Below are 23,138 nucleotides of genomic sequence, written 5' to 3'. Positions count from 1 at the left end.
TGCCATCTAGTGGTTTGTTGGCCTACTGCAAATAGAAGCTTAAAAATAACGATGTGGAGAACATAATTGTAAAAAATATATGTTTCCCAGTATACTAGAACCTATACAAATATAGGAAAGATGAAGCCTGTATAGCAAAATGTTTATCATTACAATGAACATGTCATGGAGACAAGCAGCAAAGCTTTCACACAATCACTGTGTTCAGAAGGATGCTTGATATACACACAGCATTAAGTATTTTTGTCTCTTTTATTTCAATCTGCTGGTTTTCATCCAGGTATCCTGATCGAATTGCTCTGCCTTTTACTCAAACTTGCCTCCCACAAAAGCATACATTATATAGAAAATGCAAAGAAACTACATAGGAGGTCTCTGTGTTTGGGGGTGGGAGATGTCAGGGAACAGCAAGAGATGGTAGCTCTGCAAGGGAATGTGTCTGGGAGTCAAGTGGAGCAACCAGGCAGGGGAAAGCAGTCACCTCACCAAGGAGCCAGGGAGCAGAGCAGCAAGCCAGGGTCAAAACTGGTTTGCAAGATAGTGGTCAGGGTCAGCAGCAGTTAGTTGTTCACTCAGCAAGGCCACAGTGACAAGGCACATCCAAGGCCAAATCAGGATGCCAAGTCAGTGAGTAACAGTGGGTCAAGGCTAGACAGGCCTATGGAGACTTGAGACAATGCAAATACAGCTGCTACATGGCTGCACTGTGCCACAGGCAAGGGCCAGCATAAAGCCTCTGCTTCAAAGAGGCTTCCAGAAGGACGGAGAGACATCACCTCACTTCTAGCTTTTGCTGCAACAACTGTAATCAGTGAAGGTTCTGACTTTGGACACTGCCAATTGAACATTTACAAAGGGGTGACGTGCTCAGGACCATGGTCATCTGAGGGCAATGACAGAGCTGGGGCACATGCTGAACATGGGGGTAAAGCTGATTAATGGAAATGGCCTTCTTCATGAAAGCACTGTATGGATGTAGGTCCCACATCGAAGGAACTGAAACAAAGCTCAGAGCTTGCTGTGTTCAGTTGAGGAAAGCAAGAACTCATCCTGTTTATTAATAGAGTTTTTTAATAAGAAGCAACAAGGGACATGGGGCTCATAAAATGATCACACAATGATTTGGGGCTACTAGTTTGATGTGTACACAGAAATAACCAGATAGAATCCTAGGATGTATGATGGCCATGCACTTCCATCAGAGACACTGTACAAGTGAATGCAGAATCTAACTAGCTGCCCAAGTTTAACATGGGTGAATTCAAAATAGCACATGCAGAAATGACTTGGTGGGAGAATCAGGAGAATTACATAAGAGTTTCATGTCTTGTGAAATCAGATGAATAAAACAGAGGCTAAAATAAAAGGGCTGGAGGGGATACAACAAACAGTGAGTGAACAGTAGAAAGGTCAAGAACCATTTAAACTCATGGGCAGCACTGGGCAAGAAATGATTGGTATATATTATCCTAAACTAAAAGTTACATTAATTACATTAAAAATGAATTTTTTGAAAATTAATACATAATTAGACTTTATGCTCTTCCAAGGAGTGAAAGTGATCTTTTTTTTCAGTGGGGTTAATACCAGCCAAAAAAATAAAAATAAAAAATTAAGAAGCAGATAAATACTTTTATGCTGAATTTCTTGAGTTGTATGTGACAGCAGAGGTTTAGACTGGAAGGTCCAGAGGATTTCTTTCAGATTTATTTTCTGCATAAACTATTAATTTACAAAAAGCAGCCTCTGGATAAAGACAGACTAGATTATCTGATGCACTCTCTTGACCTTGCAAAACTAGAAATCCACACAAAGCTGAAGTTATCTATATGCTGCCTCACGTATGTGCACGTACGATCCTATGCTGTCTGAACAGTGCTGAAATAAAACACATTCTTTACAGCTACTTCTTCCAATGTTTCAAAAGAAAAACAGAGCTCACAAGGGTGAGGGAATAGCAGCATACCTGATGGGAATCTGGCCCACGTGCTGTTTTTTTAGACACTGCTTTTCAGTATGTTCCAGAATACTGACTGCATTTATGCAAATATGGAATCATAGAGTCATTTGAGTTGGAAGGAACTCTTAAAGGCCATCCAGTCCAACCACCAGCAACGAGCAGGGACACCTACAGCTCCATTGGCTGCTCAGAGCCCCGTCCAGCCTGAGCTGGAGTGTCTCCAGGGATGGGGCACCCACCACCTCTCTGGGCAACCTGTGACAGTGCTTCTTTCTCATATCCAGTCTAAATGTCCCCTCTTTGAGTCTGAACCCATTTCCTCTTGTCACAGATCACAGAATCACAGAATCACCCGGGTTGGAAGGGACCCCAAGGATCATGTAGTTCCAACCCCCCCTGCCTAGCAGGGCCACCAAACATACACATTCAGATCAGGTTGCCCAGGACCCCGTCCAACCTGGCCTTAAACACGTCCAAGGACGGGGCATCCACAACCTCCCTGGGCAGCCCGTTCCAGGGCCTAACCACTCTCCTAGTAAAGAACTGCCCCCTAACATCCAACCTAAATCTTCCCTCCTTCAACTTGGATCCATTTCCCCTAGTCCTGCTGTTGTCAGCCCTTTTGAAGAGTTTACTCCCCTCCTGGGTGTAGGTTCCCTTCAGGTATTGATAGGCTGCAATGAGGTCACCCCGCAGCCTTCTCTTCTCCAGGCTGAACAAGCCCAACTCCCTCAGCCTGTCCTCATAGGGGAGGTGCTCCAGCCCCCTGATCATCTTGGTCGCCCTCCTCTGGACCCTTTCCAAAATCTCAATGTCTTTCTTGTACTGAAGGCTCCACACCTGGACACAGTACTCCAGATGGGGCCTCACAAGAGCCGAGTAGAGAGGGACAATCACCTCCCTGTCCCTGCTGACCACCCCTCTCCTGATGGAGCCCAGGATCCCATTTGCCTTTCGAGCTGCCAGAGCGCACTGCTGGCTCATGTTCAGTCTCTCGTCCATCAGGACCCCCAGGTCCTTCTCTGCCGAGCTGCTCTCAAGGACCGCTCCTCCCAGCCTGTACAGGTGCCTGGGGTTCTGTCCCGTACCACAGTCTCTGTTGAAGAGGCTATCCCCTCCTTTCTTACCCCCTCCTCCCCCCAAATTTAGGTTCTGGTCAAAACTTGCAGCCCAACACGTGCACAGCAGAACGCCAACTTAAGGCCACATGTGGTCTGTAATATCAAGGAAATCTCAACGTTTCTATACTGATATTTGAGCTCTCCTCCTGACAAATCCTCGGAGGGCACTGCTGCCCGTCTGCTGATGCCTGTGTCTTAGAAGTTCATCTTCTCTCAGAAGAAATAGCAACGAGGACCCGGGGAGTCAAGAAGTCCCTCATAGAGCAAACCGGGAAGGGGACCAGTTCAGGTCGAGCTCCATGGGAGAACCTGCCGGGAGAACCCGGGCTCGGATTTGGAAGCTGGGATCTGTCACAGCCTGCGGCGAGCCCGGAGAGAACGAGGCGGGAAGGCCGGCCCTCGACAAGAGCCGCCCTACGCCTCTCCCGTACCGCCTGCAGCTACGCGGCGCTACGCTGCGCACTTTGCGTACTGCCGCTCCTCCCGACTCGCGGTCCCCTCTCGACGCCGCCAGAAGGGGGCGGGAAGTGCCTTACGTGGATGGCGTAGACCGCTACGAAAGTCGCCGCAGCCCGCGCCGGAGGCGTAAGCGCCGAGACTTTGCCCCCACTCCTCCCGCTGCCGGCGCCGAGGCCTCGCGCTGCCCGCCAGCCGCCATGGCCGCTCCGGCACCGGCCCGCCTGCTGTTCCGGGCCGCCGCCGCTCCGTCCCGCCGCTGGTTCCTCTCCGTTTTGCCGGTAGTGGGGACAGGGCCGAGCTGCAGCGCCGCGGCCGTGAGAGCGTTGCGACCGCTCAGCCTCTCGGCCCGGACGGCGCGCAGGTAAGCGGCTCGGCTCGGCGGGCTCCTCGGGGGCCGGCCGCGCACGGCGCAGAGCTGCGGGGCGCCCGGGGTCGAGGGGCGGTCGCGCCGGGCGGCGCTGCGTGACCTTCCCGCCGTGCCCTCACCGTTCCCCGGCCTCGTCGGCTCCGTGTCGGCCCCGAGGCGCTGCCGCCGCTCCTTCCCAGCGTTCGGCCGGGCTCTGCGTTGCGGGTGGTCCTGCTGGGCCCAGTGGTCGGGGGGAGCCCGGGGCTCGGCCCTGGAGGTGTTCAAGGCCAGATTGGATGGAGCCCGGGGCAGCCTGGGCTGGTATCAAATGGGGAGGTTGGTGGCCCTGTATTGCGGCAGCGGGGTTGGAGATTCATGGTCCTTGAGGTCCCTTCCAACCCTGGCCAGTCTGTGATCCTGTGTTTCTGGGACTGCTGGGTGGCTCTCACCACCGTGGTTGGAATCAATCCCAAGTTGGAAGGGACCTGTAAGAATCATCGAGTCCAACTCCTGTAGAATCACAGGAGTTGTTTCAGTAGTTTGCTTTTAAGCTCTCCTCTAGGTGCTCTTGTTTTGTTCCAGCAAATGTTCTTAGTACAGAATGCAAGGAACTTTTTAATCCAGGTCTCCTGTATGCCTGCTTAGATCTCTTCTCTGAGTGACCCAGCCCAGTGCCCTAAAATAAGTCTCCAGTGACTTGCCCAGGCTATCAGTTATTTTGAGGTCAAAACATAAAAAGGTCTTTTAAAGTGTTGCCAAGACTTCAAAAATCAAAGTTGCTGCACTAGTTACAAATGGGAGGAGATGGATCACTTAACAGTTCTCTGCTGCTGTTCAGTTCATTTGCTGTATGCTTAATTTGGGGTACCCTAGTGACACTTGATAATAATGTCGATAGTACTATGGCAATCATATGAAGGAATGAATTTTATTAGCAGATAGCTTAAAAAAAGAAGTTAATCTAAGCATGAATTGGGATATTTATGCTTTATGTAAATCACATGAAATATGTTTGGTTCTTTCCGGGAATCCTGAGGCTATCTATGCTTGCGTAAGATCTGGCATCTATTTCATGTTAATCTTCCACGTGCAGTTCATGAAGTGGTGGGGGTTTTGTTGCTCTTGTTGTTTTTGTTCTTTTTTTTTTTTTCTCCATGTAGACAAAAGCCACGTTGCTTGAAATTCATAAACCCTAAGCACTGTTCCATGTAGGTCTGATTTTTCTTTCAGTGGAATCTCTCAGTTGAAAAGATCTGCACAGTGTGCATTCTGACCCTCTGACTAGTGATGTACTTGCGCTCCTGGAAGCATTTTCACAGTCAGGCTCATGTACTGTAACGCCGCAGTGATCTGTAAATTGAATTTTTTGTCTGTGTCAGGGGGACTTAAGATGGCAATCGCAGGAATCACAGAATGGCCCAGGTTGGAAGGGACCTCAAGGATCATGAAGCTCCAAGCCCCCTGCCACGGGTAGAGCCACCAACCTGTACAATTAATACTAGATTAGATTGCTCAGGGCCCCGTCCAACCTGGCCTTGAATGCCTCCAGGGACGGGGCATCCACAGCTTCTCTGGGCAGCCTGTTCCAGCACCAGGAAGACAGGTCCTACTGGAAGACCAAAGTGTCTTAAACTTTGTTACAAATAAATCTCAACCAGGTGGATTAATTCTCATAGGAAGGATTAATTTTGTAATGTCCTTTAACAAAAGCTGATGACTTAAAGGCGGTGCTTCACTTGGGCATGTCCAGCCCTAGCGCTGCCCCATAGCTGGCTAAAGCCAGTGTAAGATGGTGGCTGCAGAAAGAGGGGTGCTATTCCTATCGTCTTGTTTTAACCAGTTGTGTCATGTAACAGGTAGATCTGACTGTACCAGTTCTGCTGTTCATATGGCCGCAGGCTTCCAAGATTGGTTTTCAGCCCATTCTGTTTCCAGCCCAGTTCACTGCAGAGCACTGCGAGTGCTGGAGGAGGAGGGAACAAAGGAGGGACGGGAAAGCCGTTGTTTATCTGACACTGCTGTTAGTGCAGTCTGAAGTGTGATCACCAAGGAAGATAGCCCTATGCGTGTTGTGAAAACCACCTAGGGAGGATCTCTTAAGGAGCCTCTTAGGAAGGTTCCTGTCATCCCACAGGATTGTAGTCAGACATCTTGGTATTTGGACTGTGTTACTGGTGACTGCCTTCTTTTGTAGGGGAAGAAAGGATGTGCTTTAGATATTGAACAAATATTTAGCACTTACATGGGCGTAGATGTCTATGCATGCAACTGCATCCCTGTCTCCTGCTAGCATCATGTTTGTCATATTGACTGAAATGTTTTGGTAAATGAGTGTTTCGGTGAGCTCTGGAAGGACTTCTTGAAGAACCTAAAGTAAATAAATAAATAAAACCAATTAAAAAATCAAAAACATTGTTGGTGGTTTACTTTAGCTGTCAGAATTGGAATCTGTACTTTTGTGGATGCAATCTAAACCTGTCAGTGAAGTTGACTTTTGGTGAAGGCAGTGAATTTTGCACTTGTGTATCTGGGAGAAGGATGCTGGTTTCCTCTCTTTGCTGTGGGAAGTAGTAATGCTGAGCAGGGGAGTGGAAAGAAGAACACAGTGGTAACTTAAACCTTTGCAGAATGGCTTGCTGGAAGTGCTGCCCTGATACCACAGGAGGCTGCAGAACACAAATTGTATGATGTGAAGATGCATCTTCTAAGATTTCTGAATTTCATTATAGTGTGAGCTTCATTTGAATCATGTGGGCCCACAGGGTTGATCCTTCCTTATTGATTATTATTTTGGAATGAATTTATGATTAATAGTCACCTGCAGTTGCCTTCCGAAGTAGGCTGAAGGGTGATAGAACAGGAGTTGGACACCACATGATTAGCAGGTACTGCTGCCAACTGAGCTTATGGCTGGTGCAAGTGCATTAAGTGTAGAGCAGTGAGCATGTCTGTTTTCCAAAATGAGCTTCAACTTTAATTGCTAGAACTGCATTTTCTTTCCTGGCCATTTCCAAGGATGGTTGACTTGCTGATGTTTCAGTAAGGCCACTTTTAATTTTTCAATATTCAGCCCTATAAGTTAGAGTTTCCTAGGAGGTGGCTTGGTTTTTCAGGCTTGTATGTGTTCTGTGTTGTAGATCACCTAAAGCCTGCAGTTATTACAAAGAGCATGTGTAATATGGAGTGAGCTGTTCTTAAACATGGATTTCATGATGAGGTATAGATGTTGCATTAGCTTTCAGTCTTTTATTTGTATCTCTCAGCATGTTTCTTCCCTGTTTCTCTAAGGAGTTTTTCTTGTGTTACTCACTTACCCTGAGAAAGAGCATAGTCAATAGTAATGAACTGTATTTTATTTGCTATTATATTAATGACTTTCCTTTATTTTGCATGTGAAAGGAAACCATATGGAACACACACAAAAAAACCCTGTTTTTCCATATCAAAAGCATTAGTCTTAAGAAAAATAATTCCCTTACATTCTGCATAAAAATTTAAGTATACACAAGTGCCTGAAAAGCAAAGCAGGAGACTTTTTTTTGGTGTCTGTGTTGAGATTTTGATGCACTTCACTAGAATAAATATTTACAAGGTGAAATTCTAAGAGAACCTGCAGTCAAAAAAGACAAATACATTTGGACTATTTCTGCTATTGAAAGGAGAACAGAATTAGATTTTAGAGGTAATAAAATGCCTTAAGTTCTAACCATACATGGGAAAATTCTGAACTCGTTAATTCTTTTTAGTGTTATCTACTAGATCATTTTGTAAATGCAAAGTGTGAGTTCACAGAGAAGTGCAAAGCACTTAAAGTCAGCTCTTTTATTTGTCAAAAATACAAATAGTCTGCCTAAAAGAAAGCTTTGAATCCCTTTGGCAAAAGGTGAAGCATCAGGATTCTGTATGGCTTCTAGTGACAAAACGTAAGTGAAGGGGTTTTTGGTGTTGTTTTTCATGTCTTTGTGTTTAATGTCACCACTGAATGCCTGCACCTGTTACAGCTTTGAAAAGTGTTGTAGCAGTATTCAATCAAATTTAAAGGTCTAGAAAATAATGCATTTGCTTCTTTGGTTTTATTTTGCCCTTTTTCAGCTCAGAAGATAAAATAACTGTTCATTTCATCAACCGCGATGGTGACAAGCTAACAGCCAAAGGAAAACCTGGAGATTCATTGCTGGATGTTGTTGTTGATAATAATCTAGACATAGATGGTTTTGGTAAGTGGATTCCTTAAATACTACATTCAGTGTCTGGAAATTAGGATCTCTTACCAGTTTGTTCATAAATATTTATGAATGTATTTGTAAAACGTAGATGTGGAAGAGTCCAAATAAAATACTTTTTTTTTTTTTTCCCCTGCGGGTGCATAGAATATTTTGGATCTAGTTCTTAAAAGTTGGGGTGAGCCTTGCTTGAAGGAATTAAAAGAGGATCATGGTGACAGAATGGTGTCGGAGGAATCTGAAAAATAATAGAATGGTTTAGCTTGAAACAGACCTTGAAGACCCTCCAATTCCACCCTCTGCCATGGGCAAGGGCATCTCTCACTAGACCAGATTGCCCAAAGCCCCATCCAGCCTGGCCTTGGAACACTTCCAGGGATGGAGCAGCCACTACATCTCTGGGCAGCCTGCTCCAGTATCTTACTGCCATCTGTGTAAATAATTTTGTCATAGCATCAAATCTAAACTTAGCATTACCCTTTGTCCTATAACTTACACTCCCTGGTAAAGAGTCCCTCTCCAGCTTTCCTGTAGGTACCTTTCTTTAGGTATTAGAAGGCTACTGTAAGTTCTCCCTGGAGCATTCTCTTTGCCAGGCTGAACAAGCCCAATTCTCTCAGCATGTCTTCACAGGAGAGGTGCTCCAGCCCTCTGATCATCCTCATGGCCTCCTCTGGTTCTGCTCCAACAGCTCCATATCCTTCTTACATGGGTGCCCCCAAAGCTGAATGCAGTGCTGCAGGTTGGGATCTTACAAGAGTAAAGTGCGTGAGAACAATAATTTCCCTTACCCTGCTGTCCAGGGTACAGTTGGCTTTTTGGCCTGCAAGTGGCATGTTGCCAGCTTATATTGAGTTTTTCATCATCTTCCTTCTCCCCCCACCCTCCCCCTTCCCAAGTCCTTCACTTCATAGCTGCTCTCAATTCATTTTCCACCCAACCTGTATTTGTGCTTGGAATTGCCCCAACCTGGGTGCAGGACCTTACACTTGGCCTTATTGAACTTCATAAGATTTGCACAGGCCCACTTCTCCAGACTGTCCAAGTCCCTCTGGATGTATCCATTCCCTCTGCTGTATCCTGATCATACCACTCAGCTGAGTGTTGTCTGCAGGCTTTTTGAAGTTGCAGTCAGTCCCACTGTTTATGTCACTGACAAAGACATTACGTTTTGTCAGTGCCTCAAGGGACACCACTTGTCATTGATCTGTACCTAGGCACGACCACAACTCTGAGTGTGACCATCCAGCCAATTCTTTATCCACTCAGAGGTCCATCTGTCAGATCCATGTCTCCAGTGCAGAGACAAGAATGCTGTGTGGAGTAGTTTCAAATGCTTTGTACAAGTGCAAGTAGATGACTCTTCCCTTATCCTCCAACACTGTAATGTCACAGATGGTCACCAGATTTGCCAGGCACGATTTGCCCTTAATGAAGTCATATTGGCTGTCACCAGTCACCTCCCTATTTTCTATGTGCGTTAGCATAGTTTCCATGAGGATCTGCTCTGTGATCTTGACAGTCATGGAGGTGAGAGTGACTGGCCTGTAGTTCACTGGGCCTTCCTTTTTTTTCTTTTTAAAAAATAAGGGTTATATTTCTCCTTTTCCAGTCTGTAGGAACTTCACTGAACTGCTACAGCTTCACAAATACGATGGATAGTGGCTTCGCGACTTCATCTGCCAGTTCTTTTGGAATGCTCAGATGCATCTCATCAGGTCCCGTGGACTTGTGTGCGTGTTCAGGGTCCTTAGATGCCTCGAGTCTCATCTCTTCCTACAGCGGGCAGTTCTTCATCCTCCCAGTCCCTTTGCCCTCTGTGACTTAGTGTGGCTAGAGCAGTTGCTGATTAAGGCTGAAGCAAGTAAGTTTGACAACTTCAGCCTTCTGCATATCCCACATAATCAGCTCTTGTTTCCTTCCAGAGGGGGCTCATGTTTTCCTTAGTCTTCATTGTATTGCTAGCAGTGCTTAAAGAAGCTTTTCTTGTTGCTCTCTGTGTCTCTGGCCACATTCAATTCTATCAGGGCTTAATTTTCCTAACCTGATCTCTGTCTGTGTGGACAATTTCTCTGTGAAGATGAGAGATGCCACCTGTGAGATTTCTGAGCTGAAAGCTTCTGAAGGCCACACAAAAAATGGTGTATTTCTGACAGTGTTGAGTTACTTCCCTGTTGTCGTGTGATTTGAATTTGTTATTTGGCTTTTTGTAACACATGTCGCCGTAGTACTTGAATGACCAATGAAAGAAGCAGCCAGGTATGTCAGTTTGCAAAGAAGAGCAAACACTTCTTACAGAAGAGGTGAGGTAAAGGAGACCAATGTGTTAGGGATATTCTAACTCAGTACAAGTTCTGTTTAGAATCAAAACAGAAGGAAGCTTACCTCCTTTTCCTCCAAACTTTGGACTTTCCTCAGTTAGTTCACAGAATGACAGAATTGTAGGGGTTGGAAGGGACCTCCAGAGATCATCGAGTCCAACCCCCCTGCCAAAGCAGGTTCCCTACACCAGGTCGCACAGGTAGGCATCCAGGCAGGTCTTGAACATCTCCAGAGAAGGAGACTCCACCACCTCCCTGGGCAGCCTGTTCCAGTGCTCCGTCACCTCACTGTAAAGAAGTTCTTGCGCATGTTTGTGCAGAACTTCCTATGCTGCAGTTTCCAGCCGTTTCCCCTTGTTCTGTCTCCACTCACCACTGAAAAGAGTCCGGCCTCACCATTCTGCCCCCCACACCTTAGATATTTATAGACCTGGATCAGGTCCCCTCTCAGTCTTCTTTTTCTCAAGGCTGAACAGACCCAGTTCACTCAGCCTTTATTCATAGGAGAGATGCTGCAGGCTCCTCACCGTCTTTGTGGCCCTAAGTTCCATAGTGGTTACAGGCTTCTGACTGTACAAAGCAAACTTTCAGAGCATATGTTTAAGAAATAACAATACAAGTAAAGCAGAAAGTGGGATTACAGTTTTCATGAATGAATATATAGCACAGAGCAATTCCAGAGTGGGGGGAAAGTATGTTCAGCACAACTTGAAATGTGACCTGTGTTTTATTTAAGTATGAATACATGCCATTGCTAGTAATGAATCTTTAAGATTCTAAGGAATATTGTAATGGGTTGTATACATTTGAAGAATAAACTAAAAAATGCACAACACATGACATAGCTACCTTCATTTATTATTATATGAATCTATTGTATAGGCTTATGGCTACTCTTCAGTCTACAGTTAAGGTCCTCTCATTTCATGTTAATACCAGCCATGTTAAAACATTACAGTAAGGTGGAGTAAAAAGGATAATGTTGTCAATAGACTGTAAATAATGTCCAAAATTAACATTTGAGATACTTTACTAACCTTTAATTTACAACATACTGTATCAACTTCAATAACAATTTGGTAATGAAGCATCATACTAGAGCAGAGAAATAATGCATTGGAAATAATGTGGAAATGTATGTTCTTTTTAGAGGGGGGACAGATGATGAAGAAAAATGTAAAATGCAGGTGTTATGTGTTTACTTATATCACTAGGGGGCATCCTACGTGCAGTAATGGTAGAAATGTGTGCATAGAAAGTGAACTGTTGTACAATTCAGGTGCCTTTGAATAGTTTGCTGCTGCCTTGCAGTTGCAGTAAGACTTCCCACTGCTCAAACAGTCACTTGGTGTGATTTTTCTTTTCTTTTTAACTTATTTATTACTATTTTCCCCAGTGTTAGAATGCACAGATTGTTGATGTGGCAGCTTCTACATTAAGCACTTTACAGTTCTTTAAAGTTTTCCACATGTATTTTTGTGTACGTAAAGACATATTTTCAAAACTGAATCATGCAGTACAGTATCGTGCTTGGTTTGAATATGTGCTGCTGATCCCATTGTGAAGTGTAGCAGCACAGTGCTTTCTGTGCAGTTCTTACTGTGCAGTCTGATGACGAGTGACACTGCTGTTATGTTAGCATAAACATGTTCTCTATTAAAGCATTGTTGTGAAGTTCAGTTATTTGGAATTTTCTGTTAACTTGCTGTTCTCTTTAGGTGCATGTGAAGGAACATTAGCCTGTTCAACTTGTCATTTAATCTTTGAAGACCACATATTTGAGAAACTAGATGCAATTACTGATGAAGAGATGGACATGCTAGACCTGGCGTATGGTCTCACGGAAACGTAAGGCAACGTAATGCTTTGCTACGTCACTAAATGGAAAGGAGGGTTTGCAAGTGGAGCAGTCCAGTGTTCTTAAAGTGCTTTAGTGAGCTTGTAGTGAATAGCTGCATTCTGTTACATGGATGGGACTGGCAAGTTGAAATTTTGAGTTCATGCTAATGTTGGTACTGCTGATGAAATGTTGATGAAAATGCTGTCCATTTTTGTGAACCTGAACAGTGGCTCTTCATAGTTGTCTGACGTAGGAGTGTCAGGTACTGAGGTCTGATCAAAATCCCAGTTTCTTCACCAAAAACTTTGCTACTGTAGTCCTGTTTGTGAACTTCCTTCTTGTTTCCCTTCTGTTTTCTGATCCCATCAACCAGCACTTAGTTTATTTTATGGTTGTGTTTACACTAGTATTTTAGTTTGTATCAGACCTTCTTTCACAGAACCATAGAATAGTTAAACTTGGAAGCCATCTTTGGGCTCCTCTGGTCCAGCCCCTGCTCAAGCAGGGCTACCCAGAGTAGGGTGCCCAGAACCATGTCCAGGAGGCTTTTGAATATCTCAGAAGAGGAGACTCCATGGCTTCTCAGGCATTTGTATCTGTTGATATGATCTCCCTTGAGCCTTCTTATCTCCAGGCTGAAGTGTTCCACACAGCTGTGTCCCCACTCATGTCAGAGTGTTTCTCAAACATACAACCCAGATAGCACTTGGGTGAAACTAATCCCAGTGTGCTCCAATTCTGAATGGGCACTTCAGTGCCTACAACTAGACTAGCACAAGTTTGAAGGACCCCTCTGTTCTTCATCCCCCCACTGTCACATGCATAACACGGACGTCACGTTCTCATCTCGGAGCATTTCATTTCACACATCTGTTCCTAGCAGGCTGGACCACTGTTCCTAGTGGGCTGCACATAGCCTGTCTCAGAGAACATAGCCCACATGAGGTGTAAGCAGTTGTGCTGAGTGAGGTTTATTAGCTTTTTCCTTCAGGTTTCAAAGGAACTGCTTGCTGAAGTTTCTGCGAGTCTTTCCAGTGATTTCAGAGGACTTTATACCTGGCCTGTATAGTATTTATTTTTCAGTGTCTCTGCAAGGAATTATTTTGAATTAAGCCTTTTATCTTCTTTTTCCGATGACACTGGAATCTTGTACAGATCTTTTCTGCATGGCAGTACAATCTTTTTCCTCATTTCAGCCAAGTGTTATCTTTTTAGGAGATTGAGAAGGCAAAGAAGTCAAGCTGAGAAACCTATTTCAGCTTCTATTTTACTCTGTCTTTTAATTAAAGGCTTAAAACAAGTTTTTTGTTTTTTTTTTTTAATTGAACAACTGAAAAGCAGTAGAAAGCCAGAGTTCTCTGTTTAAATATTAGTTTAGTCTGAAGAATTTTGAGAGAAAATAAGTTTCAGACCTTCTGAAGACTTCGGTGTTTTGTTGGTTTTTCCTATCATGGTGTTATTCCTGCGGCCAGAAATCTTTCATGTGTGAAAGGACAGCTTTCTGAAGGAGAATGCTGGAGTGATCCTCATGTTTACTACAGGTTGCCTGGTGTCATGCTAGTGCAAAGCTTTGTAACAGCGATGGGGCAGAGCATTGCAGGAAGTTTAAGGATAAAAGTTATTTCTTGTCAGTGACTCTGGAATTGGAAAGTTTCAACTAGCAGCTGTTGTGAGTATTAATACCTCTTAAATGAAGGACTGATTCAACAAGCTGTTTGTTCTTATCAGAAGCAAAAAGGTCATCTGTATGAGGATCTAATAGATGATGCAGGAGCTGCACTTAGAATACAAAGAGATAATGTAACAGCAAGCGTTTTTTGCATTGTTTGCTCTGGAGATGTTACAGGATCTCCACGCACTGGAAGCTTTCTGGGCATGGCATTTCCTGGAAGATCTCTCGTAGGTGTCCATGGAAGAAGCAGTACTACAAATAAATCAGTAGTAACACATAGAAAGGGTAGGTAGTATTCACTCAGGAGCTCTAAAGGAACTCAGTATGACATTGCTGAGCTACTCTCTGTCAGGTTTAATTAGTTAACTTGGAGTGGCTTCCAAACGATAGGAATGGAAGGTAGCAGGCTATTAAAATAACGTTATTGGCTATAGGGGGCAGTCAGTCCAGTTCCATACTGGATGCATTAGGCCTGTGTCTATTGCCTGTTGCTTTTCATAGCTTTTGCTGAATAGTGGTAAGGAAACAATTTAACAGAGCTTTTTAGGCAGAAGTAACAGATATCGGAGTTCTGAAATGAATCACAGAGAAGTGACTTGGCTTCCAAGTCCTTTACTGAGTACTGCATTGCTGCAGGGTAAGAGCAGGGGCCCTGCAGAGGATCAATAGTTGGTCAAAAAGAACTGTTTTTCAACAGGATAGAAGGACATGAGTGTCTTATAAATGTAGGTGGTCAAGTGGGATCTGAAGTTCATCTGTGCTAGATTTTATGCGTTGACCATATCTGGGAAATAATAAGGTGAAGACAAAGATGACGAAGTTTGTGTATAGTACTGTGTTACTGTGTAAGGGAAAAAATCAACCCTGATTGCACCTTGGAGAATCTTCTCCAATTGATTGATGGGAACAGAATTTGATGTTGATTAGATCACAAAATCATAGGGGCTGGAAGGGACCTCTGAAGATCACCTAGTCAGACCCCCCTGCCAAAGCATGTTTCCTACTGGAGATGACACAGGAAAGTGTCTGGAAGGGTTTTAGATATCCACAGAGGAGACACCACGATGTCTTTGGGAAGCCTGTTTCAGTGCTCTGTCAGCCTTCCGCTAAAGAAGTTCTTCCTTGTGTTTTACACAACTTCCTGTGCTCCTGTTCGTGCCTGTTGCCCCTTGTCCTGTGGTTGAGCAGCAATGAACATAGAACAGCCTGTCCACTTGACTCCTGCCCTGTAGATATTTATGAGCATTGATAGAATCCCCTCTATCTTCTCTTCTCCAGGCCGAACAGTCCAGATCTCAGCCCTTCCTTAGAGGATGCTGCAGGCCCTAATTATCTTTGTGGCCCTCTGCTGTTCTCTCTCTAGGGTTCCCAGTCCTTCTTGAACTGGGAAGCCCAGAACTGGACACAGTACTCTAGTTGTGGTCCCATCAGGGGAGAGTATAGTGGGGAAGGATCACCTCCCTGGACCTGCTGCGTATGCTTGTCTTAATGCACTCCATAATGATGGAGAGGCAGGTGAAACAGTGGTGGCTTTACATACTTGAAATGGGCTGTCAGCTAGCTAGTGTCTTTCCAGGAATGTCTCTTTAAAGTTTCATATTTAAAAAAAAAAAAAGAAAGGAGAGGGACATCTTTAATATGAGGTAAAAACAGATGAAAAAACCACAGCAACAAACAAAAACCCAACCAGAAAAAACTGCTGTGCCTAAATACTGGTTAACTATCAGTCTTTATACTTGTGCAGCACTGACTTCCTACTTAAATACCAAGGTGTATAGGTTGAATTAACTGAGTTCCTTGAAAAAGCGGGGAAGTTAGCCTTGGACTCTGATGTTAAAACAGTGGAGAAAGACGCTGCGCCTTGCTAGGCTGAAGAAGCAAAAATGGGAGAGAGGATTAATTCAGTAGTGACTATTGAGATTAAAAATGATTTGAAGAAGCTGTTTAAGTCTGTCTTATCCAATACACAAGCTGTGTTCAATCACTTATTTCTGTGAACATGTTTTGATTGGGTGGGTGAATTTTTAGGGTCAGTAAAGATGCTTTTCAGAGTATATTCCTGTTTTTTCATGGAGTACCATCATCCACTTTCTCATTTAAAAAAATCCAGTTATCCTCAGCTGTAGTTTGCTTCTTTGTTTATGAACTGCTAAAAAGTTGGCAGGCTTCTTTAATGTGTGTAATTTCTGGCAACTGTTGTGCGAAGCTTGCAGTGAGAGAATTGTGAAGAGACAAAATTTTAGACTTTAGAAGTTGCTGAAGCTATAATTTGTGCATGATAATAAATCTAGTTCTGTCCCATGCGGTTCCATTACCTTACCACAGAGGTTTTTTTTGTTAATTTAAGTCATGGGAAGATATATTTTCTTAGATACCTGCCTAAGCACTAACTGTGTTAGGAGGAGGTAATTGGATATTTTGTCCTGTAAACATTTAAGGAAAAATGTAGAACTTCAGGTAGAAATTTTGTAAAAATCAAAAATGTTTGACTTGGGTGTGAACTTTTAGAAAGATACAAATGACACAAATGGAGGAAGTTCCTAATCTCTTCTCAGGCTGTAGCTTGTTGGGAAGCTGTAGAAGTTAAACAAGCCCAAGCTGTCAGGTGAGCTGTACAAAAGTGTGCTCTGTTTTCTTGAGCTGTCTTAAGACTGCAGGTGAGTCAGTCTCTGCTTTTACTGAAGCTTTCCATCCGAGTGCCTCGGTCTCTTCAGAGATGCTGAGTGTTCTGTGGCAGATCAAGTGTCTGCCTACCTTTGGCTGAACTATGAGGGAGTCATTGGGAATGGGAGGGTCACCGTTTGTACAGCAGTGAGAAGCACTCAGGTTAAACTTCTCAACGTAAATATCCCAAGTTAAGGATGTAAATCTGTGACCATGATTGATATCACGTATATTTGTGTTCATGCAAGCAGTTCACTGCTGATCTTGGTTATGACCATGCAGTAGTAGGGGGTTGGTTTCTGGACCGTGAAGTGTTTGGGCTGGCTGAATGTTGGGGAAGCAGGGCTGTAAATACTGGTAGGTGTGTGGTTGGCTAGAACTAAAAGCAGTGTTATTTCTTACAGATCACGTTTAGGCTGCCAGATCTGCTTGAAGAAGTCAATGGATAATATGACTGTTCGAGTACCAGAAGCTGTTGCTGATGCTAGACAATCAGTAGATTTGAGTAAAAACTCCTAAAAGAAAGCATCATAGGAGTTTTGAAGAAGCTTGATTATTTTTATAACTTATTTTTAAATGTGTAATTAAATATGGAAACTTACATAATTGTGAGTTATTTTATATGACTATCTGTACTAGATTAATGCTATTTTAATTTTTCTTTACAGAACCTCCTATATTTTTATGCTTCAGATGCAATAATACTTCTAACTGATGATTGGACTATAAATGCTAACAAGTGTATTACAGATTTCATATAATTTACTCTGCCAAAACCTTTGTTGATGACTGAAAACTGAATCACTTCTACAAGACTTGCAAAACCCCTGGGCATTGCTGGGTGTCAGGCCTAGATCTGTTAGCAGGACTTGTGAGGCTGCAGGTCTTTTTCAAGTGTTGCTTTTAAAGATATATGCTCAGAACTAATCTGCTTTCTTAGTGACTATGATACTTCCTTTGCAAGTAGTGGATTTTCAGGGTAGTTGTGTCCCAAATTTATGAAACTTACTAGAGATGTGGCAAATCCCATCTCACAAAAGTACTGTTAAAACCATAAAAACGAGGGGCCAGTGCAGAACGTGGGCACATGCAGCTTGGTTTTCACAGCACGCCGCAACTGTGGAGATTGACGTGGCTTCCAGTAAAGGCTTGGAGCTGTTCAACAGGAACTAAATGCAAACTCTTGCCATTCTCTGAAGTTGGATAGCCGAATTGAGATTGAAAAGAGCATGGTTTGTCAACAGAAAATTTGTTCTGAAGTATATTTTTCCCATAATGATGCACTAGATTTCTCAGAAGGGGTGGTGGGACACCAATGGTGGATTATAATGGAGATTAATGCCTGAGAAAGTTCAGTTGGGTCTTATTTCAGTTGTTCTAAAGTAGGCTAAAATGAAATAATGTGTCTAAGAGGTATATTGGTTTACCTGCTCTGTTGTCAAAATAACTAACTGCAATGGTTGTCACTAATACAGTAGTTATTGCTGTTACAACACTCTTCTAAGATTTGGGGCATCTTTTAATGTATGTACCGTTTATTTACATTTGAATTATTTAATGCATTCATTAATGCTTTGTTTGAACTGGTGACAGTGATGCCTAGGCATCTTTACCTGCATTATTGTATTTACAGAGAGGAAAAAAAAAACACCAACTACTATTTTTCCAGTGTTGAGTATTGAAATTAATTTGAACTTCCTTTTGGGGGGGGGGGGGGGGGGGGGGGTTAGGGCAGAAAGTCCCTGTTAGAAAAATAAATATTTTCTAGAGCTGTATTGGAAAAAATGGATCCAGTTTGGGGTCCTTGATTTCCTCTCTCAGCAGGTGTTCCTTTGTTTTGTGATGCTCACTTTGGACTTCCACTGAAAGCAAGGTATGCTTAATGTGCAGGATTGCTCAGAGAACATTAGGGAGTTGGAAATTTGCTTTGTATGTCATCTAATTACAAGTACAACTTCAGAGTTGAAATTTCCTGGTTTTTTGAAAGCTGGAGAGAATGAGGTTGTAGAAGTGTTCTGAAGGTACCGCTGTCTTCCTTTGTAACTGCTATGAGCAGCTGTAATTTAGAGGTTACCCTTCCACAATAGCACGAGCTCATGTTTGTGTTGCCTTTATCACAGTTTCATTTGTACACTGCAGTTCTTATTAAGTATTAAACTTTTATAATTTTTACATGAGACGCAGCTCCTTAGCTTCCAAGAGTGAGAAGTCGGATCGTAACCAGATGTGCTGTGTCTTACATGAGGAAGAATCTGAAGTTTCAGTAGAGATGTGCCATTTCAGGGTGGAGTGTGTTTGTGGGGCTCTCTGTGTTATTACAGCACCAGGCACTTCTCCTGGAGGGAATCTTGAAGTGCTTAACACTGTCCTGAACAAATGTGAAAAGGCTCTTGTCCAAGTTTTCCTTCAAATACAAGACAACAACCTTGGTTTACATATGCTGCTGCTTGTTACAAAGAGTTTGAGTCTCTATAACTGTGCCAATGGAAGGAACAGCAGGACAAGACATGCACAAAACAAACCTTCGAAGCTTCATTTGAACTCTGGAAGTATTCCATGGTTCGTATAAATAGAAATGTCAGAAGACAAAAGAATGGGTTTGCGATCCCCAACACGCACATCTCAGATATACTTGTTTCCTTCTTGTCAAAGTGATTTGCAAATAAATCTTATTTTATACCACTTTCTGACACACCTTGTTTGTATTGATCTGTGCTCCCTTGGGATGTGATTCTGGGTATAAGGTGAAACTTCAGTTAGTGCGTAGTCAAATGTACACATGGATTATTGCTTAATTGCACAAAGCATCCATACTAGTTAAAGGTGGTTTTTGTTTACTTCCACGTATGACTGGAAACTGGTTTTCTAAATGCACTTACTTTTTCTGTTAAAACATGAAGTCAGTGGGTCCCTCCTGTCTTCTCAAAAATAAGGAGAAAGGAAGAACTGATTTTCTTCTTCTAAGCTTTAGTTTGCAACGTGTGGGGGGGCAGAAACAGATTTTTGACTCTGTAGCAATGGGAGAGAACTGCCTTCTGACCTGCACAACTTCAGTGTGGTTTCTGAGGCTAGGAGGGCCCTTTGGGTTTGCTTGCATCTTTAGCAAGCCAGGCCAAAAGCAAAGGTCTGGTAACCTCTTCTGGGTGATGTCTGGGGCTCTGGGCAGCATCCCTCCAGGCCCTTAAAGCGCAGTTGGGTGAGACTCCTGCTAGCTTCTCTTCTGGACAGGGAAGCTGTCTGCAGGGGCCAGCAGTCCCTTCCCCATTTATGTCACATGTTGTGTGCTTGTGAAATTCTGTTTTGTTGCTGTTTGGAGGATATATGGAAGGGAAGGAAGGAGGTGCCTCGCAGTTTCTCAGGTTGGCATCTGGTCCTGCCAAGGGAGGTTACCATGGAAGGAAAAAGCAAATTCTCCAGGTAGTTTAATTTCTTAGCAGGAAAAACTCTTAAGTCCACCACTTCTGTTATGGGGCTCTGAAAGATTTAAGGTAGCTTTATCCGCTTATTTCCCATCCACATCCGAGGCAACCTGAATGAAAGGGTTTGGAAAAGCTACAGTGAATGGGTAAGGACAAGAAGAGTCACTACAGCCTAGATTTGTTTTGCTTGCATAAAAGGCAGTGTGGTATTTGAAAATGGGATAGACCAAAAAATCCTCATCCATGATGGATCTTCAAGGGAGGAGAGGGGAGAAGAGAAACTCAAGCTAAGTAATGAATATCAAGCAGCAGAAAACATTAGGAAGCGGCTGCAGCTGCTGTAGATGACTCATAATTTTTCCTCAAATGATCTGAAAATATACAAAAAGGGAATGGGGATTTTCTGCATTGCACGAAGACATGGAAAGGGGCTGTTGTCTGTCTGCATGGATGCGTACATCCCTGTGCCCCTGCGGGCTGGAATGGAGCTCCCCTCCTCCCCACTGCACTGCCAGTGTGTGTGAGGTGTGCCTGTGTGTGAGATCCTGGGCAGTAAAAGAAATAGGAGGTTTGTTTTCCGGCCTAGTGGCTGCCTCCTTTTTTATGAAGTTAAATGTTTTCGTGTGAACCATTTTACAAAGGTCTTGTTAAAAGTAATTTCTGGCCAGCAGTGCCTTAGCCTTCGCAACTGGGGCACACGCTTTGCCTAAAGCTATGGCCTCATTGTGTGCTGAGCAGCATCTCCAGGACCTCTTCCACAGCTCTGAAGCTCTCTTGACCTTGGCCCAGGAGCAGGATGGCTGAGTGTTCTCTGATGCTGCCCGTGTGCAATCACAGCAATACTGCCAGTGTGCAATCGCTCCTTGTTCCTGAAGCCCAGAAGGATGGGGATGCATCCTACCTCTGGAAAAAAAAGAAGAGGGATAAAAAATGTTTTCAGCATGCTTGGAATAGCCAAGGTTTTCCTTCCCATTTCTGACTCTAATTTTAGAGTATCTGTGTCTTGGAAAACAGGTCTGAAATTCTGATGGCTGACCCCAGGTGGTAAGTAGGACTGAGCTATAAGGGGTTACAATCCTGGGGCTGTGTCAAAGCAGCTGTGTCTGTGCTTTCTGTGCAGGCTGGTACCATGGTGTCAGCTTGGGCTCCTACAGCCACCGTAGGTAGGTATGTCCATGCACTGTGTCTGTGAGGTCCCCAGGGTTTTCCTCCATGTCACTGTGCCTCTCCTCCTTTGTGTTCTTGGGGATCAGCCTTCGGCTGCTCACCCTGATGCTGTCCAGTTACAGGACAGGGTTGATGGTTCTGGTGTTTCCAGACTCATGGCAGGAAATGGCTGCAGGGTCAGCAGCTGCCTCCTGGTGCCCCACAGCCTGCAGGCTCCAGGGGCAGCTGAGGCCCTGGCTGCTTTTGTTTTCCTTCCTTCAGCAGGGTTTTCTTCCTAATGATCATAGACTGACAGAATGGTTTGGGTTGGAAGGGACACTGAACTCCATCCAGTTCCAATCCCCTGCTCTGAGCAGGACTGCCCCAACCAGCTGGGGCTGCCCAGGACCCCATCCAACCTGGCCTTGAGCACCTTCAGGGATGGGGCACCCACAGCTTCTTTTCTCCTAATATCTAACCTAAATCTCCCCTCTTTTTGTTAAAAATTGTTCTCTTTATCTGCCTGTGTGAAGAAGTTGGTCTCCTCCTTCTTGTAAGCCTCCTTTCAGTACTGGAAGGCTGCAGTGATGTCCCCCTTCTCTTCTCCAAGGTGAACAAGCCCAAATGCCTCAGGCAGTCTGCAGGAGAGGTGCTCCAGCCCTCTGATCTTAGATTCCTTTGAGATTTCATTTGAAAAAAATCCAAGAACTAAGCAGCAAATTATGCTTGTGAAAGCACACAATTTCAATAAAATCAACTTCATCTGAAAATTTTACTCAACAAATTTAACAGATACTCAAAGTTTATGCAGCTGCTCAGCCACCTCTGGCCAAATAACTCTTTTTTATTGGTCTTTTTGACATTTTGGAAAGCAATGTAATGCTCAAGATTTTTCAGAACCTGTAACATAGGGTCACTTTAGGACGTCTTCAGTACTTAACAGAAAAACATTATGAACCAGCCTACCAGAATTAAATAGTATCATGGACTGGCCAGCCTGGAGAAGAGGAGGCTCAGGAGGATCCCATCAGTGCCCATAGAAAATTGAAGGGAGGGTGCAGAGAGCACAGAGCTAGGCTCTGCTCAGTGATGCCCAGTGCCAGGACAGGAGGCACTGGGTGCCAAGTGGCACACAGGAGGTTTCCTCTGACCACCAGGAGCACTGCTGTGCTGTGTAGGTGATGGAGCACTGGCACAGGCTGCACGGAGGCTGTGGGGTCTCCTCCTTGGGGATCTTCTGAAGTCACCTGGAGGCTCCCTGTGAGGGGAGCAGCAGGGCTGGCTGGGCTGTGTGTGTTGGTGTGCACAGGCAGTGTGCTCTGGCAGGAATACTGCAGCTTTCACTTCTGAAATAGCTCTGTGACTTGTATCAAACAATTTATTTCAATGTTTTTGCTAAGCTAAAACATAGCGGTCTGTTTGTTTTGGAAGGACAGGACGCAGGCTGTGAGGACGGTCTGAAGGCTTTTTCCTTCCGTCACTGGATTTGGGTCAAGTGTTTGCAGACTGAAGCTGACAGTCAGAGCAACAGCCAGCTAAATGTGCTCCCAGGAATGAACTCTAATAACGCTTGTCTCCCTCCAGGCCTGAAGTGATGACAAATTTTCGGCACCCTCCTGTATATTTCTGTATCTGGAGAGGAGAAGCCCCATCCTATGGTTCTGGTAGGCAGTGCCTCATTTGGGAACTGTCAACCAAACCTGCGGCTTGGGCGCTCAGGCAGCGCTGGGCTTGGAGCCAGCGTTCATCTCTCACTTGCGAAAGATTTGAAGAAAGGATTTTGCTAGAGCACAGGCATTTCTGGTACCTGGCCCTTGGAGGAAGGGTAACTTTACAAAACTGTGGGACCTGGAGGTCCAGCTGGAAGGAAGCGGAGATGTATCGAACCTATGGTGAGCGCGGTGCTTTATGATGTGCCGGGTAGGGTGCCAAGCTGCTCAGCTGACAGTGCCCATTAACCGCCCATA

General features: G+C 44.3%; 1 protein-coding gene across 1 annotated transcript; it reads left to right on the top strand.

The window, feature by feature from the left end:
* The first annotated feature begins 3,274 nt into the window (after positions 1–3,274).
* Positions 3,275–19,288, top strand: FDX1 (ferredoxin 1). Its single transcript, XM_048935464.1, has 4 exons — positions 3,275–3,901; positions 7,979–8,103; positions 12,149–12,278; positions 17,011–19,288. The coding sequence occupies exons 1-4, from the start codon at positions 3,381–3,383 to the stop codon at positions 17,123–17,125; spliced, it is 891 nt and encodes a 296-aa protein (XP_048791421.1). The 5' UTR covers positions 3,275–3,380; the 3' UTR covers positions 17,126–19,288.
* The last annotated feature ends 3,850 nt before the right edge of the window (positions 19,289–23,138 follow it).

Source organism: Lagopus muta, chromosome 1 (genome assembly GCF_023343835.1).
Source record: "Lagopus muta isolate bLagMut1 chromosome 1, bLagMut1 primary, whole genome shotgun sequence".
Classification (NCBI taxonomy): domain Eukaryota; kingdom Metazoa; phylum Chordata; class Aves; order Galliformes; family Phasianidae; genus Lagopus; species Lagopus muta.
The sequence above is the reverse complement of the archived record's forward strand: the minus strand, read 5'-3'. Positions and strand labels throughout refer to the sequence as shown.

Coding starts and splice junctions, on each gene's coding strand:
- FDX1 (XM_048935464.1), top strand. CDS start 3,381: ATGGGAGAACCTGCCGGGAGAACCCGGGCTCGGATTTGGAAGCTGGGA. Junction 3,902..7,978: donor TCGGCCCGGACGGCGCGCAG/GTAAGCGGCTCG, acceptor GCCCTTTTTCAG/CTCAGAAGATAAAATAACTG. Junction 8,104..12,148: donor TCTAGACATAGATGGTTTTG/GTAAGTGGATTC, acceptor TGTTCTCTTTAG/GTGCATGTGAAGGAACATTA.